Consider the following 17,821-nt stretch of genomic DNA (forward strand, 5'->3'; position numbering starts at 1 on the left):
TATATATATATATATATATATATATATATATATATATATATATATATTGAGATCTAGCAGAAGTAGAAGTCAGATAAAAGTCCAAGGTCAACTCCAGTGGATGATGAGGTACACACAGCTCGTTGGACGGCTAGGTGGCACCATAATGCACATTATGCTGAGCCTGGAGTCAGGAAGACTCCTCTTCCTGAGTTCAAATCTGGCCTCAGACACTTATTAGCTGTGTGACCTTGGGCAAGTCACTTAACTTTGTTTGCCTCAGTTACTTCATATAGAAAATGAGCTGGAAAAATAAATGGCAAACCACTCTAGTACCTCTGCCAAGAAAATCCTAAATGGGGTCATGAAAAATTGGACACAACTGAAAATGCCTAAACAACAACATTGTTCAACATACCTGCCATCCTGTCATGGGAGATGGACTGACATGGCTTTCAGTGAGCTTATAAAAGAAAAGTTTCTACTTTAATGCTTTCATCCAACTATAGATAACAGTTATTTCATCCATCTATGCAACATTGTCTACACCTGCTACTAGGATAGTAGACGACAACTTGTTCTGGGACTGTTTTTATCTGAACTCTATCAAAAAAAATGAGAAGAATGAGAGAATAATAATAAAGTCTGGGCATGGTGAAATAGAAAATAATTCATCTACAGGGCATCCAATCAAAAACCCACACAAAAGCAGACCTACAGATGTCATTATTACCCAGGAATCTTCAGAAAGATGAATTCTTCCCTAATCACAAAGGAGGATAAAAATCAATAGATGTTCTCAGGACATATGACAAACATTTTTTTTTAATGTTGGGAAAACTTTTTGGAACAAAGAGACCTCTGTACACAATGTAATGGTAAAGCATGACAACAGGTATATGCCACCACTGGATTTGTTTGATATAACTAAAGATGGCTTATCTCTGTAAGGAACTGATAACACAGACAAATCCAGGCCTGGAACCAAAAAGGGCTACATGGAAGACACTCATAGGAATTTAAGCAGCAAGATGTTGATGAAGAAGTGTTGAACCAGTAAAAAATGAGGCTAAGTGACTTGCCCAGGGTCACACAGCTAGTAAGTGTCTAAGATCAAATTTGAACTCAGGTCTTCCTGGCTCCACATCCAGTGCTCTATCTACTGTGCCACCCAGCTGCCCCAACAGATAGCTATCTGATACCTAGACATTATTAGATGACTAGAATTGTACCCCACAAGTTCATTATCTTAGAAATATAATGAAAAACTAACAGACAACAAATCTCTATACTAGATATATAATCCCCCAAATATCCTTGAGAATTCTAAACTGTATCAGAATAGGAGAATCATTACAATCAGATTGTTGCCTGGATTATGGACAACATTTTTAATAAATGTTACCTTATCAAATATTCATAATGCCTAACCTACATGAAGCAAAAAACTTTCAAAAATTTCAAAATATAGGAGGCAGAAAAAATTAATATTATGTGAGAACAGGATAAGGTACATCAGCCCTGTTTTCCTGTAGTTGTCCCAAAAGTGCTTCCAGAGATTTGACAGAAATACTCTTATTTAATTGCAATAGGCAGATTTTTTATCCACCTGCACAACAGTCTGAAGTATGTTAAATATAAAGGAATAATATCATGACAATAATGTGGTCGGACTGCTTTTATCTGAACGCCATCAAAAGATAAAAGAAAGAGAAAATTGTTAAAATAATAATAGCTGACATGATAGGGCAGCTAGGTGGCACCATAATGCATAGAGCACTGGGCTTGGAATCAGGAAGACTCATTTTTCTGAGTTCAAATCTGGCCTTAGACACTTGACACACTTACTATCTGTGTGACCTTGGGCAAGTCACTTAACCTCAATTGTTTTTCCTTCCCCCCTCTAAAAAGAAAAAAAAAAAAGATATAATGGTGAAATAACTTTTTTCAACAACCATATCATTAATATTAGAGGAAGCATAAAAGGGAGAGACATATTCTTGCCAAAGGTGTTCACCACTGTCCTGGAATTCAAATTTAGTGTCCAAGTTAGAATTATTCCCTAGAAATTGTGAAGTCCTCCTAATGCTTCTATTTATGGATAACATTATGCTGATTGCTCCCAGAGCATTGTGGTGCCTCCTAAATGATGCCCATAATCACACCAGAGTTCATTCAGCCTAACTTTTCTTACTGGAAAAAGCCACATGTATGAAAAATGCCTGGTATCAAAGCTATGATGATACCCAGTTGGATGGATAGAGAATTCATCTAGCAATATAGGTGTTGTGGATAGAAACTAAAACTGGACTATGAGTTGGATCTAGTCCTAGACAGGAGCTTGAGAATGGACTGGATGGTCTTTGTGAAATTACAAGGTTCTTTGAATGACCCCATGATTCTCCCTGAAATGAAGGCCCATCTTTTTAATACCAATTTTCTGTTATGTGACTCAGAGTCATGGGATGCTGCAGTCTTGGAAGAATTGAAAATGAAGATAATAAAGGTTTTCATCAAAGAAAGCACGATGAATGGATCAAAAAAAAAATAATCAGGGCTGGTCACATTGTAAGAGTGAGAGATAACTGGGTGTGCAGTCTGAGAGAGACTTCCATCGATATGTCTGCAATGTCAAGAAATGGCAAGGAGGGACCCTAGAATATAAATTTTATCAAGGAATTTGAATAAAATTTACTCTTTATACTTGTTTAATATAAATGGGAAGCCAATGAGTGCAGTTCCCTACCTGTTACAGATATTTACACCAAGTAGCACTTGGGTAACAGGGCTACTTACTGCTGTAGAATAGTCCCATTTATAACATGGATTACTATCCCACATATAGTCGGTAGTTGTTTCTCCTTCGTTTTTGAAGAAGACCAGTGACAACATGGGGTGATATCTTGACTCCTGTGTAAATTGGATTTAAGTGAGGCAGACCTGCGCAAAGCCATCAGCCTCACTCTCTCTTCCTGAGTCATTGAAATCCAGTGGCAGCCACCTTTGTGGCTCTTGGGACGAATTGTTCTCATCTGCCCATTCTGCTGGGGGAAGTCTTCACATATTTGGGATAGACACCCTCCTAACTCACCGATGGGTTGGACACCCACTGGTTAACCTCAACCTGGTTCAGCCCATGTGCCAAGATGGTTTTACTGAGGTGCGGCCACTGCGCATGCAGTGTGGCTTCTTGGAGCCGCAGGTGAAAGGTGAATGAGCAGCCCTGAAAAAGGCTCGGCAGCCCTCACATCAAAGGCACTAGCCCCATTCAGCCAAGGAGAAAAGGACAGTGTCTAAGACATGGGAAGCGATCATTTCCTCTCCCTTGATCAGATCACATATGGGATCTTGTGTTCATTTCTGAACATCAAAGTTTAAAAGGCTATTGATAAGTAGGAAAACATCCAAAAGAGGGTGACCGGAAAGGTAGCTCCCAACCCACACACCTTTTAAAATTCATCCCAGAATCTTGATGACAATGGGCTCATTTGTAAATAGATTCACACTGCCCCCTTGTGACCATATTTGGAAACTGCACCTCCATCACACACCTGGCATCCTTGGGGAGATTGTCTCCCCATTCCCCAAAGTGAGAACCTGAAAACCTAAAAGTGAGAACCCCTAAACTCCACCCCTACTCAGGCCCAGACAACATGGAAGGAGACGCAGTTGGGAAGCCCAGCCATCGAACAGTAGCCTCATACTCAGAGGTGGGCAATGTAGCTTGGAGCAGGGGTGTGGCAGGCTGATTTTTCATGTTCTCCCCGGCCCACAGCCCAGGGGGAAGGAGGCAGCAGCCTTTCTGGTTCTGTGCTGATGCTTAGGGGACTGCTTTACTGGCTGCTCCCCTACCTAGGGCCTGAATATGGGATTTATGGGCTAAGGGCTCCTAGGACCAGATCTCTAGCCTGCCACCTTCCCAGGTGAATTCTAAAAAACTGATGTAGCCTAAATGGTGCAACTGACAAGGCATTAGACCTGGAGACAGGAAGACCAGAGTTCAAATTCAGCCTCAAGCATTTATTAGCTGACCCTGGGCAAGTCATGTAACCTTAGTTTCCTCAACTGGAAATTGTGTTTGTCCTTCGTTGTCAAAGAGGACCATGATATGCAGGGAAATGATGCCATGACTTGCAGTTGACTTAGATTTGAGTGAGGGAGGGCTGTGCAAGGTCACCAGCCTCACTTTCTCCTCCAGAGCCATCTCGGTCCAGTGACCAGATATTCATCGAGAGGACTGGAGATGGCCCAGGATGCAATGGGAGAGCCTAGCCCTTTCAGGCTAAGGTCTTTTCAGGTTCTCACTTTGAGTGAGTTAATGGCCCAGTCAGGGAATAGACCTCTTAAAAACTGAGTCAAGGAATGTCCCCTTTAATTAAAAAAAAAATCAAACTGAGAGGGGAAGACCCTCAGATTTTCTGGTCAAAAGAGAAACAGTTACTATTGACATATAATACTGTAGTATCTACCTCCCAGCCTTATTGCAAGGATCAAATGAAATACTATTTGTTGAGTGTTCATGGACCACAATTTGTTTAGTCATTTCCCAATCAGATGGGGCATCTGCTTTGTTTCCAGTTATTTGCTACCAGAAAAAGTGCTGCTATAAATATTTGTGTACATATGGAACCTTCCTTTTTTGTCAATAACGCTTTCTTAGGGAACGTGTCTAGCTGTGGAAACTGGGTGAGAGAGGAGGAGCAGTTTAGTCACTTTAGTTGCGTAATTCCAAGCTGCTTTACAGAATAGTGGCATTAGCTCCCATCTTCACCAACAATCACTCCACCTATCTTTGCACCATCCCCTCCAACATTTATAGTTCTGCTCTTTTGTTATTTTTGACAATTTGCTGGGTATGAGGTAAAACCGGGATTGCTTTGATTTACATTTTCCTTCTAATGTGTAATATCATATTAGTCAGTCACCAAACATTTAGTAAGTACCTACCATATGTCAACCACTGTGCATCGTTATAAGCACCAACATATACAATACAACATACTTTAAAACTATTTACATTTGGGGTGGCCAGGTGGCTCAGTGAGTAAGAGCACCGGCTCCAGTGTCGGGATGACCTGGGGATCAAATCTAGGCTCAGATACTCAGCACCACACCCAGAAATAACTGGCCGTGTAACCTTGAGCAAGTTACTTAACCCCGATTGCTTTAAAAAAAAAAACTATTTACATTTAAATAAACTAATTTCAACGCAGAAAATGTCATAACTTTCTTCTCTTTCCTTCCAATTCTCCATCAGGTGGTTTTGACTGTTCAGGGTCTTTCCACTCTTCACAATTGGTGATCCTAATTGCGATATGCCTTTAATAGTATTTAACCATTACCCTACCTTTAAATTTGGGGGCAAATTACAAAGAATGCTGCTACAAAAAGTTTGGGAGAAGATAACTTCCCTGTCCCTCCCCAAAACATTTTCAGTGCATACTACCAACAATGCAATTATTGGGTGACAAGTAACTTTTACTGTGTATTGCCATATTGCTCTCCAAAAAGATTCCACTAGTTTGCAATTTCACCAACAATGAATGGATCTACTAAATTTTCTATAACTTTGCTATTGAGTTTTTTGCTTGTAATTATTTTTGCCAACTAGAAATGCAGTGGCACTACATAGCAGTTTTAATTTGCAACTCTTTATTAGTAAGGTTGAGTATTTTTTTCAAGGGATTATAAACAATTTATCTCCTCTTTCATAAATCATCTTTTCATATCTTTTGGCCATTTATCAGTGGGGGACTTGGAGTTGCCTTTGTAAACTTTTAACATTTGCATACATATTTCAGATAGCATCTACCTCCAAAGGTTGATGAAGAACAAAGGAGATAATATTTGTAAAATATTTAGCACAATCTTCCTGAGTTCAAATCTGGTCTCAGACACTAGCTGTGTGACCCTGGGAAAGTCACTTAACCCTGTTTGCCTCAGTTTCCCCATATGTAAAATGAGCTAGAGAAGGAAATGATAAACACTCCAGTATCCTTTCTAAGAAAACCCCAAATGTGGTCACAAAGAGTTGGACATGACTGAAATGATTGAACAATAACAGCTAGTACATAGTAGACTCTTAAGAAATGCTTATTCCAGCTTTCGGCTTTTCTCCTAGCTTGGTGCCAGGTTCTGCTGCTTAAGTCGCATCCCTGAAACAAGATGGTGAAGGTCGGAGTCAATGGATTTGGCCGTATTGGGCCCCTGGTGACCAGGGCTGCATTCACCTCAGGTGGAATAGACGTTGTGGCCATCAATGACCCCTTCATTGACCTCAACTACATGGTTTATATGTTTCAATATGATTCCACTCATGGCAAATTCAAGGGCACTGTCAAGGCTGAGAATGGGAAGCTGATGATCAATGGAAAAGCCGTTACCATCTTCCAGGAACGGGATCCCACCAATATTAAATGGGGAGATGCTGGAGCCGAGTATGTTGTAGAGTCCACTGGAGTCTTTACCACCATGGAAAAGGCTGGGGCTCACTTGAAGGGTGGAGCCAAGAGGGTCATCATCTCTGCCCCTTCTGCTGATGCCCCAATGTTCGTGATGGGAGTGAACCATGAGAAATATGATAATTCCCTTAAGATTGTCAGTAATGCTTCCTGTACCACCAACTGCTTGGCCCCCTTGGCCAAGGTCATTCATGACAACTTTGGCATTGTGGAAGGACTCATGACTACAGTCCATGCCATTACTGCTACCCAGAAGACAGTAGATGGCCCCTCTGGTAAGCTGTGGCATGATGGGCGTGGTGCTGCCCAAAACATCATCCCTGCTTCCACTGGTGCTGCTAAGGCTGTAGGCAAGGTTATTCCTGAGCTGAATGGGAAGCTCACAGGCATGGCGTTCCGTGTTCCTACTCCCAATGTATCTGTTGTGGATCTGACCTGCCGCCTGGAGAAACCTGCCAAATATGATGATATCAAGAAAGTGGTGAAGCAAGCATCAGAGGGACCCTTGGAGGGCATCTTGGGCTACACAGAGGACCAGGTTGTATCCTGTGACTTCAACAGCAACACCCACTCTTATACCTTTGATGCTGGTGCTGTTATTGCCCTCAATGACCATTTTGTCAAGCTCATTTCCTGGTATGACAATGAGTATGGTTATAGCAACTGTGTAGTAGACCCCATGGTCTACATGGCCTCCAAGGAGTAAAGTGGAAAGCCATGGATCTTCATCCCCAGCCAAAAAAAGGAGATCCACCACTGGGGAGCCCACATTCCTAACCTGTGTTCCTATACTAGGGATCCCATGTCCCATTCACATCCTTGTTCCAAAGCACCCCTGTAGTAAGGGGAAGAAGCCTAAAGTCCTGTATTGTGTACCATCAATAAAGTCAACATATTCAGTGCAAAAAAAAAAAAGAAATGCTTATTCCTTTCCCTCTTTTAGATGATGAGTTTCTATTTTTCATATTTGCAACAGTTATTTTTTTTCCTCTTCGAATGTTTTTTTTTTCCTTAGTGTGACCCAGACTTGTTCTCTTAACATGGAGGCCCCTGAGGGGCCTTTGGAACACATCCAGATAGCCAACTCTAGAGGCCCCTACTACATGGTTGGGCAAGCTTCCTTTGATTGGCTGTGCAACCAGAACAGGTCAGATCTCTAAAACTGGCAAAACTGAGATAGTCGCCTTTTTTTTGGAGGGGCAATTGGGGTTAAGTGACTTGCCCAAGGTCACATGCCAATAAGTGTAAAGTGACTGAGGTTGGATTTGAACTCAGGTCCTCCTGACTCCAGGGCTGGTACTCTATCCACTGCGCCACCTAGCTGCCCCAATAGTTGCTTTCTTCTGTTTCTGTTCTGTGTGGTTTTTGTTTTGGTATGGTTTTTTTTTATCCTTCTTGGCCTCAGGTGCTGGCAACAATCCCCACTGGATCTGGGGGTTTGAGGCAGAGCCAACAACATCCCCAGGCCCATTTCTCTGAACTGGGGCTTAAAGAGGGTACGGGGAAGGAAGTCCGTCCCTTCTCACCAGTTCAGTTCATGGCACCTGTGCTGGGAACAAAGTGTGATCATCATCCTTGGAGACAGGAAGGAACAGCGAGGCCAAAAGAGAGTGATTGTCTCCAGGTCGCCAGCTTTAAAGACCCAGCCAACCAAAGGAGGCTACGCCTACCCTCATGGTAAGAGTCCTCCACGTTAGGAGGACCGGGCAGGCTCAAACAAGCTCAGGTTACGTGAGTCCTAATTCTCATGGACATTTTGACAGTATTAGATACTGTGGGTCACCATTTCCTTCTTGAAACTTTCCTCCCTCCCTGTCTATGCCACTGACAATGATGTCCTTGGCTTAGAGTCAGAGGAGACATTAGAAGTCATCTGGTTCAAACCCTTCATCTTACATATAATGAAACTGAGACCCAGACAAGTTTGGGACTTACTCAACATCTTCACCTGTGTCCTCTGACCGTCAATAAGAGCCAGTGTGGTGGAGTGGATAGAGACAGAAAGAACTGGCTCAAATCCTGCCTTAGACATTTCCTAGCTGTGTGACCCGGGGTGAGTCACTTTGCTGCCCCCAGCGTGCTCAATCTAACCCAATGATCCCCAAGTTCCTTCCAGCTCCAAATCTATGATCTCATAAAGAAATGTTCAAAAGGGACTTAACTTAGAAAGAACAAAGCTGAAAGTGAAAGAAAAATGGAGGAGCTGGGACCTAACCCTGGCATCGAGAGAATGGATACATTCATGCCAACCCCAGGTTAAACAATGGGAGCATCTAGACAAGTAAAAGGGGTAGGAAGGTAAGTGGAAAAACCATTTAGTTGGCACAACAGCACAAGCCAAAAAGATGGCGGTCCCAAAGGAGGGGAGGCCACTCAAAGAGACTGCATAGCAATGACTCCATAGGCCACTAGGGGGTGCAATGGATACAGCCCTGGGCATGAAGGCAGGAAAAACGGAGTTCAAATCAAGCCTCAGGAACTAGCTGTGTGACCCTGGGCAAGTCACTTCACCCTGTTTGCCTCAGTTTCCCCATCTCTAAAATGAGCTGGAGAGGGAAATGGCAAACCACTCCAGTATCTTTGCTGAGAAAACCCCAAATGGGGTCACAAAGAGTCAGACACAATCGAAACAACTGAATCACAGCAAAGACTTCATGGGGTGATCTGTGATACTTCTTGCCAACAATCAAGAATTTGGACCAGAAATATGTTACCAAGGACAGTGATTATAGGATGTAATTTATGCCTTTTCCTATTACTATATTGTAAGTTCCTTGAGAACAAGTGAGAACAGGGGCCTTATCTTTTTTTTCTTGTGTTTTTAAAAAATATTTGATTTATTTTTAACATTCTTTTCTTTTTAAATTTTGAGCTCCAAATTCTCTCCCTCTTCATGCCCTCCCTTCCCAAACCACTGAGAAGGCAAGCAATATGGTATCTATTATACATGTGAATTCATGCATAACTTATTTCCATATTAGAAAAGGGCCTTATCTTATACCTTTTTGTCCCTTCAGAGTACTGAGTACAGGACTAGCACAGGGCAGGAACAGTAGTGAATAAGTACACCCAGGCATCAGAACTGGCCCAGGAGGCTTTGAGTCTTTATTGGAATAACTGTATGTTAGGGAGACTGGAATTTTCTGACATTAAAAATGAATGTGTTTTTTTAAAGAGATACCCACCCTCAAACTTCATGGGATGTGCCTTAGGCAGAAGCCAATAGACTAACAGTTATACCCATGTTATTTCAATCAATCAATCAACAAACATTTATTAAGCACCTGCTATGGACCAGGCACTATACTAGGTACTGGAGATACAAAGGAAAAAATGAAAAAATGCTTGTCTTCAAGGTGCTTGCATTCTATTGAAGGAAATAAGTGCATAAATGAATAGAAAATATAAAACAAATACAAATACAAAATAAATTGGATCTTCTAACTGGTCATACCTACTGATAGTGGGTATCCCATGGAGTTCTATGGTGGGTCCCCCTTCTTTTATCTATTTACAGTATTTCACTTGGTAATCACATCAATTCCCATAGTTATCTCCATGAAGATTGTCAGATGGATTTCTCCAGCCCTAACCTATCTGCTGACCTGCAGTCTCCAATCTCCAGCTGCCTATTGGACACCTTGATCTGAATGTCCTGTAGACATCTTAAACTCAACGTGTCCAAAAGTGGATTCATCTTTCCCTCCAAACCCGCCTTGCCTCCTGTCTTCCCTATCACTGTAGAGGACAGTGCCATCCTTCCATTCCCTCAGGCTCTCAACCTAGGGGTCAGCCTTGACTCAGAACTACCACCTCCTGAGGGAGGCTGACGACTATGCCGCCCTGCCTCACTTAAATCCAATCCATGCACAAGTCAAAACATCACCACAATGTCACTGGTCCTCTTCTAGAACAAAGGATGAACCACAACGGTTTTTCCTACCCTCACATCCAGTCTGTCCCCAACTTCTATTGATTATTTTCCATCTATGCTCCTTTCTCTCTTCTGATGCTGCCTCCCGCTCTAGTGCAGGCCCTTGTTACCTCATATCTGGATGATTCCAATCACCTTCTGGGGGACTGCCTACCACAAGTCTCTCCCCATTCCAGTCAAACACTGTCAGATTAATTTTACTATAAAGCACATGTCTGATCTCTCTCTCTCTCTCTCTCTCTCTCTCTCTCTCTCTCTCTCTCACACACACACACACACACACACACACACACACTTACTCATAAACTTCAGTGGCTCCCTCTAGGATCAATATAGCATCCTCTCTTTGGATTTTAAAGCCCTTTATAACACAACACCTTCTTACCTTTGTAATCTTGTACCTTAATTCCTCCATTACTCTTAGAGCCAGTGACACTGGCATCTTACACAAGATACCCCAGGCATCTTTACTGGCTTTCCCCATGCATCTCCATCTACTGCTCTTCCTGATTTCCTTCAAGTTTCAGTTAAAATCTCACCTTCTGTAAGAAGCCTTCCCTGATCCCCCTTAAACCCATTGCTGGTACAATTGTATTGTCATGTCTCACTGTTTTGCTGTGCTTGAGGAATAGCTACCAATTCTAAAGCTTTACTCTGGATGATGGACAGGTCAATTTCATTTATAATTGATTAGGAATTGACTTTTTAAAATTGTATTGATGCTTTTTATGCCACAGTTATTAATATTCCCTCTCCCAGAATAAGTTCTCCTTTAGGAAAAAAAAAAACCAATACAGTGACTTTTATCTAATAATGTATATACCATTCTGTACCTGTAGTCTCCCACCTATCCTATCTTGTTTGTGGTCAATTATATATAAATTAGGTGCAGCTAGGTGGCTGTAATGGGAATGCAAATTTGGAAGATCTTCCCTGCCCCTAGGCTAAAGTCACCTGGAGCCTGGGGTGGGAGGCTTATTTTTCAGTAGATACTTTTTGATTGGCCAGTGGGTCAATAAGGTTGTTACATTCTCTGAGCCAGGAGAAGGCTATATAAGCCCTGATGTGAGGCTTTGTTTTGGGGGCTCACTTTGAGAAGTGTTCTGTGATTTGATATGGATTCTGGGAAGCTGTTGTTCTGAGCCCCTCCCCGGCTTTGAAAAAACCCAGATGTTGACTGGGTATGGATGTAATGGTTGGACAGTTTGAAATCTGTCTACTAGATCTGTTTCTGTCTTGATAATTCTGTCTGTGTACTTTGAAGTTCGGGGTGCCGACCTTTTCCCCTGAACAAGGTAAACGATATATGTCTGACTGATTAAAGTAAGCTTGTTAACCCATTTTGAGTTGCTTTCCTTTAACAAAGCAGATCCAAGAACCTGTGCTGGCAGCAAACCCTGAGGACGCTTGGGGTGCTTGCTGCTACAGTGGCACAGTGGATAGAGCGTCAGGCCTGGAGTTAGGATGACTCATCTTCCTGTGTTCAAATCTAGCTCCGGACACTTACTAGCTGTGTGACCCTGGGCAAGTCACTTAACCCCCTTTTCAGTTTTATCGTAAATTAAGCTAGAGAAGAAAATGGCAAACCACTCCAACATCTTTGCCAAGAAAACTCCAAATGGGATCACAAAGGGTTAGACAATACTGAAAACAACTGAACAACAGCAACAACATAAAAATTTGGCCTTGAGCCCCTATTATAAGAGCAGATGGTATAATCTATCTACCCTAAGAGTTGGTCTCAGAGTGAAGAGCTGGGTTCCAGTCCTTGGCCTCTGACACATACAGGCCATGTGACCCTGTGTGACCCCTCTGTGTTCTAGCCTACTGTCTACAATTATAAGTTGCAGAAAAGGTACCAATCAGCTCCTGATCTCTTGCCTGTCTGGTTAACAATCATTTTTACCAGAAATGGTCCTTAGGCCATGTTATAACATTGTCCCTATTGGAAAATCATACTTGGATCATAAACTTTGAGCAGGAAGGTAGAAGGAAAACTGAGTCATCTACTCTCACCCTCTCATTTTACAGATGGAGAAACTGAGGCCAAGAAGGAAAATGACTTGCCCAAGGTCACACAGCTCATAGGCAGCAGGATCAGAATTTTAACCCAGGTCCTCTGAGTCCAAAGCTAGTCCTTTCTCTGCTGTACCTTGTTACCAATCCATGATTCTATTTCTCATCTTTCTTTCATTGTCAGAATAATTCCCCTTCCATGTCTGTAATAGATACAACAGCCTTCCCCATGGCACAGGCAGCAGGATTTGGTATGGGGTCAGCCCTGGGGTGGGGAGCTGAGGGGCTTGGTCTCAAGCCCCAAGCTCAAGGCTGGCTGACTGTGGGGTGCATTAACAACAACCGTGGCTCCAGAAGGTCTGACTGTGGCAGGTGTGGGACATCTGGCAAAGGTCATCTGTAGTATAAGAAAGTCACAGGCCTGGGGAGTCTCCAACTGGGAGCAAAGGCTGGAAATTATGAGGTCAGAGGGGCGGGGAGCTAGTGGGCTGACCTATCATTGCAGGCTGGGCTTGGAAGGGACAATAGTGTCCTTGACACCTGGCACTTGGACTGGGGATGGAGAAACAACTTGATACCCTCTCTCCTCCTGGGCCCTTGGGTCAGATTTGCAGGAGGAGGGGGAGCATGAGGTCAGGGCACAGGATCCCTGTGAGTCTGGGAGAGGAGGGGAGAAAAAAATGTTCTCAGGGAAATAGGGAGACCATAAATTGCCCATCTTTCTGACTCAAAATCAAGTGCTTTGGGGGACAGGTAAAGGTCTGGACAGCTAGGTGGTACAGCAGATAGAGCACTGGGCTTAGAGTCAGGAAGACTCATCTTCATGAGTTCAAATATGGTCTTAGACACTTCCTAGCTGTGTGACCTTAGGCAAGTCACTTAATCTCAGTTTTTTCACCTGTAAAATGAACTGGAGCAAGAAATAGCAAACCAGGGGCAGCCAGGTAGCACAGTGAGTAAGAGCACCGGCCCCAGTGTCGGGATGACCTGGGTGATCAAATCCGGGCTCAGACACTTAGCACCCACCCAGAAACACCTGGCCGTGTAACCTTGAGCAAGTTACTTAACCCCAATTGCTTAAAAAAAAAAAAAGAAATAGCAAACCACTCTAGTATCTTTGCCAAGAAAATGGAGTCACGAAGAGTTGGATGTGACTGAAAAATGACTGAACAGCAACAAAGGTCTGGGAAGAGAAATAAGCCCAAGTGTGTTGAGAAGCAGGCATAAGAAGAAGGAAGAATCCTGGTGGGGTGAGAAGCACACTAGGCTATGGTCAGAAGGCTTTGCCTGACCACATGACCATAAATAAGCTACTTTATTTCTGCCCTCAGCTTTCTTGATAATATTTTTTTTTTGGAGTGGGAAAGGAAAGGCAATTGGAGTTAAGTGACTTGCCCAAGGTCACACAACTAGTAAGTTTTAAGTGTTTGAGACTGGATTTGAACTCAGGTCCTCCCAACTCCAGGACTGTGCTCTATTCACTGCATCACCTAGCTTCCCCCTTGGTAATATTTTCTACCCTCAGTTTCCTCATCTGTAAAATAAAAAGTCTGGGAGGGGGATGGTAGCTTCCTTCTTTCCCCTTTCATTTATCACACTTTACCTTATAGTATAATTATTTATGTACCCATCTTATCTCCTGTACAAGGTTATAAACTCCATGAGGGCAGAACACATGTCTTATTGACCATAGGCAAATTATTTAACCTCTCTGGGCCTTAGTTTCCTCATCTATAAAATGGAAATAATACATGTGGTATTTATCTGACAGAATTAGTATATGATTCAAATCAGATTTTATACATATATATGTGTATGAATGTATGTATATGTATATATAGAGAGACAGATAGAGACAGAGAGAAACAGAAAGACAGACAGACAGACAACAGAGAGAGAGTACACTTGTTAACCTTAGAAGTCTAGAAAAATCTTTTATTATTATAGCAGGTGTTTCTGCAACAAGTTTCAGGGCACAAAGGCAGCTCTAAGAATTCCCATAAGGGAGATAGATACATCTCTACTAGATGTTGGACGGACGGACGGATGGACGGATGGATAGATAGAGAGAAATATTCTAGGCACTGGGGTTACAAATATAAGCGAGCAAGACAGTCTTTACCCTCAAGAAGCTTATATTCTGGTGGGGGGAAGATGACAAATAAGGGCCTGGAAAGTGGAAGTGGGAGACGAGAAGAAAGGGAAACAAGGAGAACAGTACAGCAGGCAAGAAGAGGAGAATCGAGTCCAGGCAGGAGTGAACTGATGCATGGCTGGGATCCTAGGGAGGGAGTCATCCCTGAGGAGGGGAGGGCTCCAGGGTGAAGTTTCTAGGGGCATCAATGTAGCAGCCAAAGAGAAGCCGGTTGATGAGATCCTGGGAAGTGGCAGGAGCTGTATTCAGGTATGCAGAGCCCAAGGTTCCATGATTCTTCTCTCCCTTTGCTCTTGAAAGACTTCTTGCCCATGACATTTAGGCATCAGGGAACAGGGAGAAATACTATGATTTGAGCAGGACTCCTCATGTGCCGGGTTGGCCACAGGGAGGAGGCGCCAAAGCACTCAGACTGACATCTCGGATGGAATCACCATCACCTCCTCCTCAAACATCTTCTCACAGAGACGGGATCAGGGCATGGGAGAGCCGAGAACCAGACCTCAGAGCACAGGGATCAGTCATCAGTGTCACTGTTAGAATCTGCAGTGGTGAATTTCAGAACACCAGGAACGAGTAGCTTTTAAAAATCTCCTCATTTGTTGAGATGGAGGGACACAAGCCGCCTCTCACCCAGCCTGTGTTTCCCATCTATCCCAAATCCTGACACACAGCTCCTTCCCCTAATCCTTCTACTGCCCTGGAAAGCTGGAGGAGCCAACAGGAGGAAGTCCCACTTTGGGGAGATGGTGAGAGACAGTTCTCCTGCGTTTTCCTTAGGTACAATAAAAGACGTACCCACAGAATGCTGATTGTTTCCTATGAATTTGGGAGTGGAAATTCCAAATGTATGGGGCCGGGGGAGGGGCAGAGGTGAAATAAGCCAGGGATTTTCCTGGTGCAGTGGGTAGAGAGTTCAAATCCGGTCTCATACATTTATGAGTTGAGTGACCCTGGGCAAGTTACTTAAGCTGCCTCAGTTTATTCATCTGTGAGATGGGAATCATAACAGCACCTGTCTCCCAAGGCTGATGGGAGGATCAAATGAGACAATATTTGTAAAGCATTTACATGGTGCCCAGCACATAGCAAGTGACTGTTCACTTCCCCAGATTTTAGTTATTTTGAAGTCATAGGCTATATTATGTTTTAAATCAGTTTTGAATCTGACCAATGTGAACTTAAAAAAAAAAAATCTGCCCGGATCTACAGCTCAGCATGGCAGGAGTTGGGTTTGGTGGTGGTGGTAAATCCTGTACAAGCAACAGAGACCTTAATGAGCTCACTGGTTTGGTGGCTAGAAGAGAGTATCCCTTGGTAGACAAATTAATATTAGCTAACATTTGTATAGTGCCTACTATGTGCCAGGTACTGTCCCCAACTGGGCTGATTAATATGGTGGCACCCTACTATGTACCAGGCATATCCCCAACTGGGCTGATTAATATGGTGGCACCCTACTATGTGCCAGGCACTGTCCCCAACTGGGCTGATTGATATGGTGACACCTTGCCTTTCTGTAAGCTTAAGGAAGGCAGCAAATGAGTTGGTATGGGCTGTTTACACTCCTCTGATGCTATGTCATATAAGAAACCCACATGGTTGCATGTAAATTCCATCATGTTACTGTTCCTTATATTTCTCAATATTAGATGATCAACAAATATTTGTTTGAATTAAATCAATGAACTAGATAATTTCCAAGGTCCTTTCAGGCTCTAATAATCTATAATTTTATGACTCTGGATGCTCAAGCCCTGGGAATCTTGAACAAAGGGCAGGGTGATGGAGAAGGAAAAGGGCAAAGGAGAGAACCTCCTTTAGGCAGGAAGGAAAGAAGGGGAAAGCTTGAAAGAGGCACTAACCTGTGCTTAGGCAGAACAAGCTCTGAGGATGATGGATCCTCTAGAGGAAAGCTAGAGGAAAAGACAACCTCCAGTCCCCATAGAAAGGACAGTCTGGCTGCCACTCAGCCTTCTTGAGGAAGATCGAAGTACACCTACATCCAATCAAATGTCAAATTCTGGAAATGCCACCTCCAGGACATCTCTTCCCATTGCTGCCCTTCTCTTTATTTGCACTGTACCTACCCTTGTTCAACCCCTCACCACCCCTCATCTAGAGCTGTACAATAACTTCCCAACGGCTCTCCCTGCTTCCAGTGTCTCCCCTCTATAGTTCATCTTGCCCATTGCTATCTAAATAACCTTCCTTAAAGGGTAGTTCTGAACACATCCCTCCACTTCTCAAAGGACTTCAGTGGCTCCCCATCACCCATAAAATAAAGCTTAAACTTTTTATCCTGGCATCAAGGCCCTCTCATATAATCTAACTTTAGGTAGGCACCCTTTAAAAAAAAAGTAACAAAACATATTTCCACATTAGCCATGTTGTTAAAAAAGAATCAGAACAAAAGGGGAAAACCCTGAGAAAGAAGAAAAAGAGAGAGAAAATAGTTTGCTTTGATCTGCATTGGATGTGGATGGCATTTTCCATCATGAGTCTTTTGGAATCGTCTTAGATCATTGCACTGCTTAGAAGAGCCAAGCCTATCAAAGTCGGTCATCACAGTGTGACTGTTACTGGGTACAATGTTCTCCTGGTTCTGCTCCCCTCACTCAGCATCAGTTCATAAAAGTCTTTCCAGATTTTCTGAAATCTGCCTGCTCATCATTTCTTATAGCACAATAGCATTCCATTACATTCATATACCACAACTTGTAGCCATTCCCCAACTGATGGGCATCCCCCCAATTTCTAATTCTTTGTCACCACAAAAAGAGCTGCTACAAATATTTTTGTATGTGGGTCCTTTCTCCTTTATTATGATTCATTTTCAAGTAATCAGAGTTATCTATTTTATCTTCTAATTTCCTCTGTCTCTTATTTGGGCAGCTAGGTGTCCCAGTGGATAGAGTGCTATACCTGGGGTCAAGAAGATTTGAGTTCAAATCCAGTCTCAGACACTGGCTGTGTGACCCTGGACAAGTCACTTAACCCTGTTTGCTTCAACCTTCTCATCTGTAAAATAAGCTGGAGAAGGAAATGGCAAACCACTCCAATATCTTTGCCAAGAAAACCTCAAAAAGGGGTCACAAAGAGTCAGACATGAATGAAATGACTGAACAAAAATGTCTTATTTGGTTAAGAATATACCTCCTACGGGTGGCCACGTGGCTCAGCGAGTAAGAGCACCGGCTCCAGTGTGGGGATGACCTGGAGATCGAATCCCGGGCTCAGACAATCAGCACCACACCCAGAAATAACTGGCCGTGT

At 43.0% G+C, this 17,821-nt stretch overlaps 2 protein-coding genes across 2 annotated transcripts in view; both read left to right on the forward strand.

The window, feature by feature from the left end:
* HADHB (hydroxyacyl-CoA dehydrogenase trifunctional multienzyme complex subunit beta) overlaps positions 1 to 17,821 on the forward strand; it is a 228,772-nt gene that overhangs the window by 76,718 nt on the left and 134,233 nt on the right. The window lies entirely within an intron of this gene.
* On the forward strand, positions 6,086 to 7,268 carry LOC138149106 (glyceraldehyde-3-phosphate dehydrogenase-like). The gene has a single exon (XM_069072012.1). The coding sequence runs from the start codon at positions 6,145 to 6,147 to the stop codon at positions 7,144 to 7,146; it is 1,002 nt and encodes a 333-aa protein (XP_068928113.1). The 5' UTR covers positions 6,086 to 6,144; the 3' UTR covers positions 7,147 to 7,268.

The sequence above is a fragment of the Petaurus breviceps genome, unplaced genomic scaffold (assembly GCF_028583685.1).
Source record: "Petaurus breviceps papuanus isolate PSGF00001 unplaced genomic scaffold, PetGlider_PUasm1.0 90845, whole genome shotgun sequence".
Lineage (NCBI taxonomy): Eukaryota > Metazoa > Chordata > Mammalia > Diprotodontia > Petauridae > Petaurus > Petaurus breviceps.

Excerpts from the sequence above, each read along its gene's own strand:
- LOC138149106 (XM_069072012.1), top strand. The coding sequence starts at position 6,145 with ATGGTGAAGGTCGGAGTCAATGGATTTGGCCGTATTGGGCCCCTGGTG.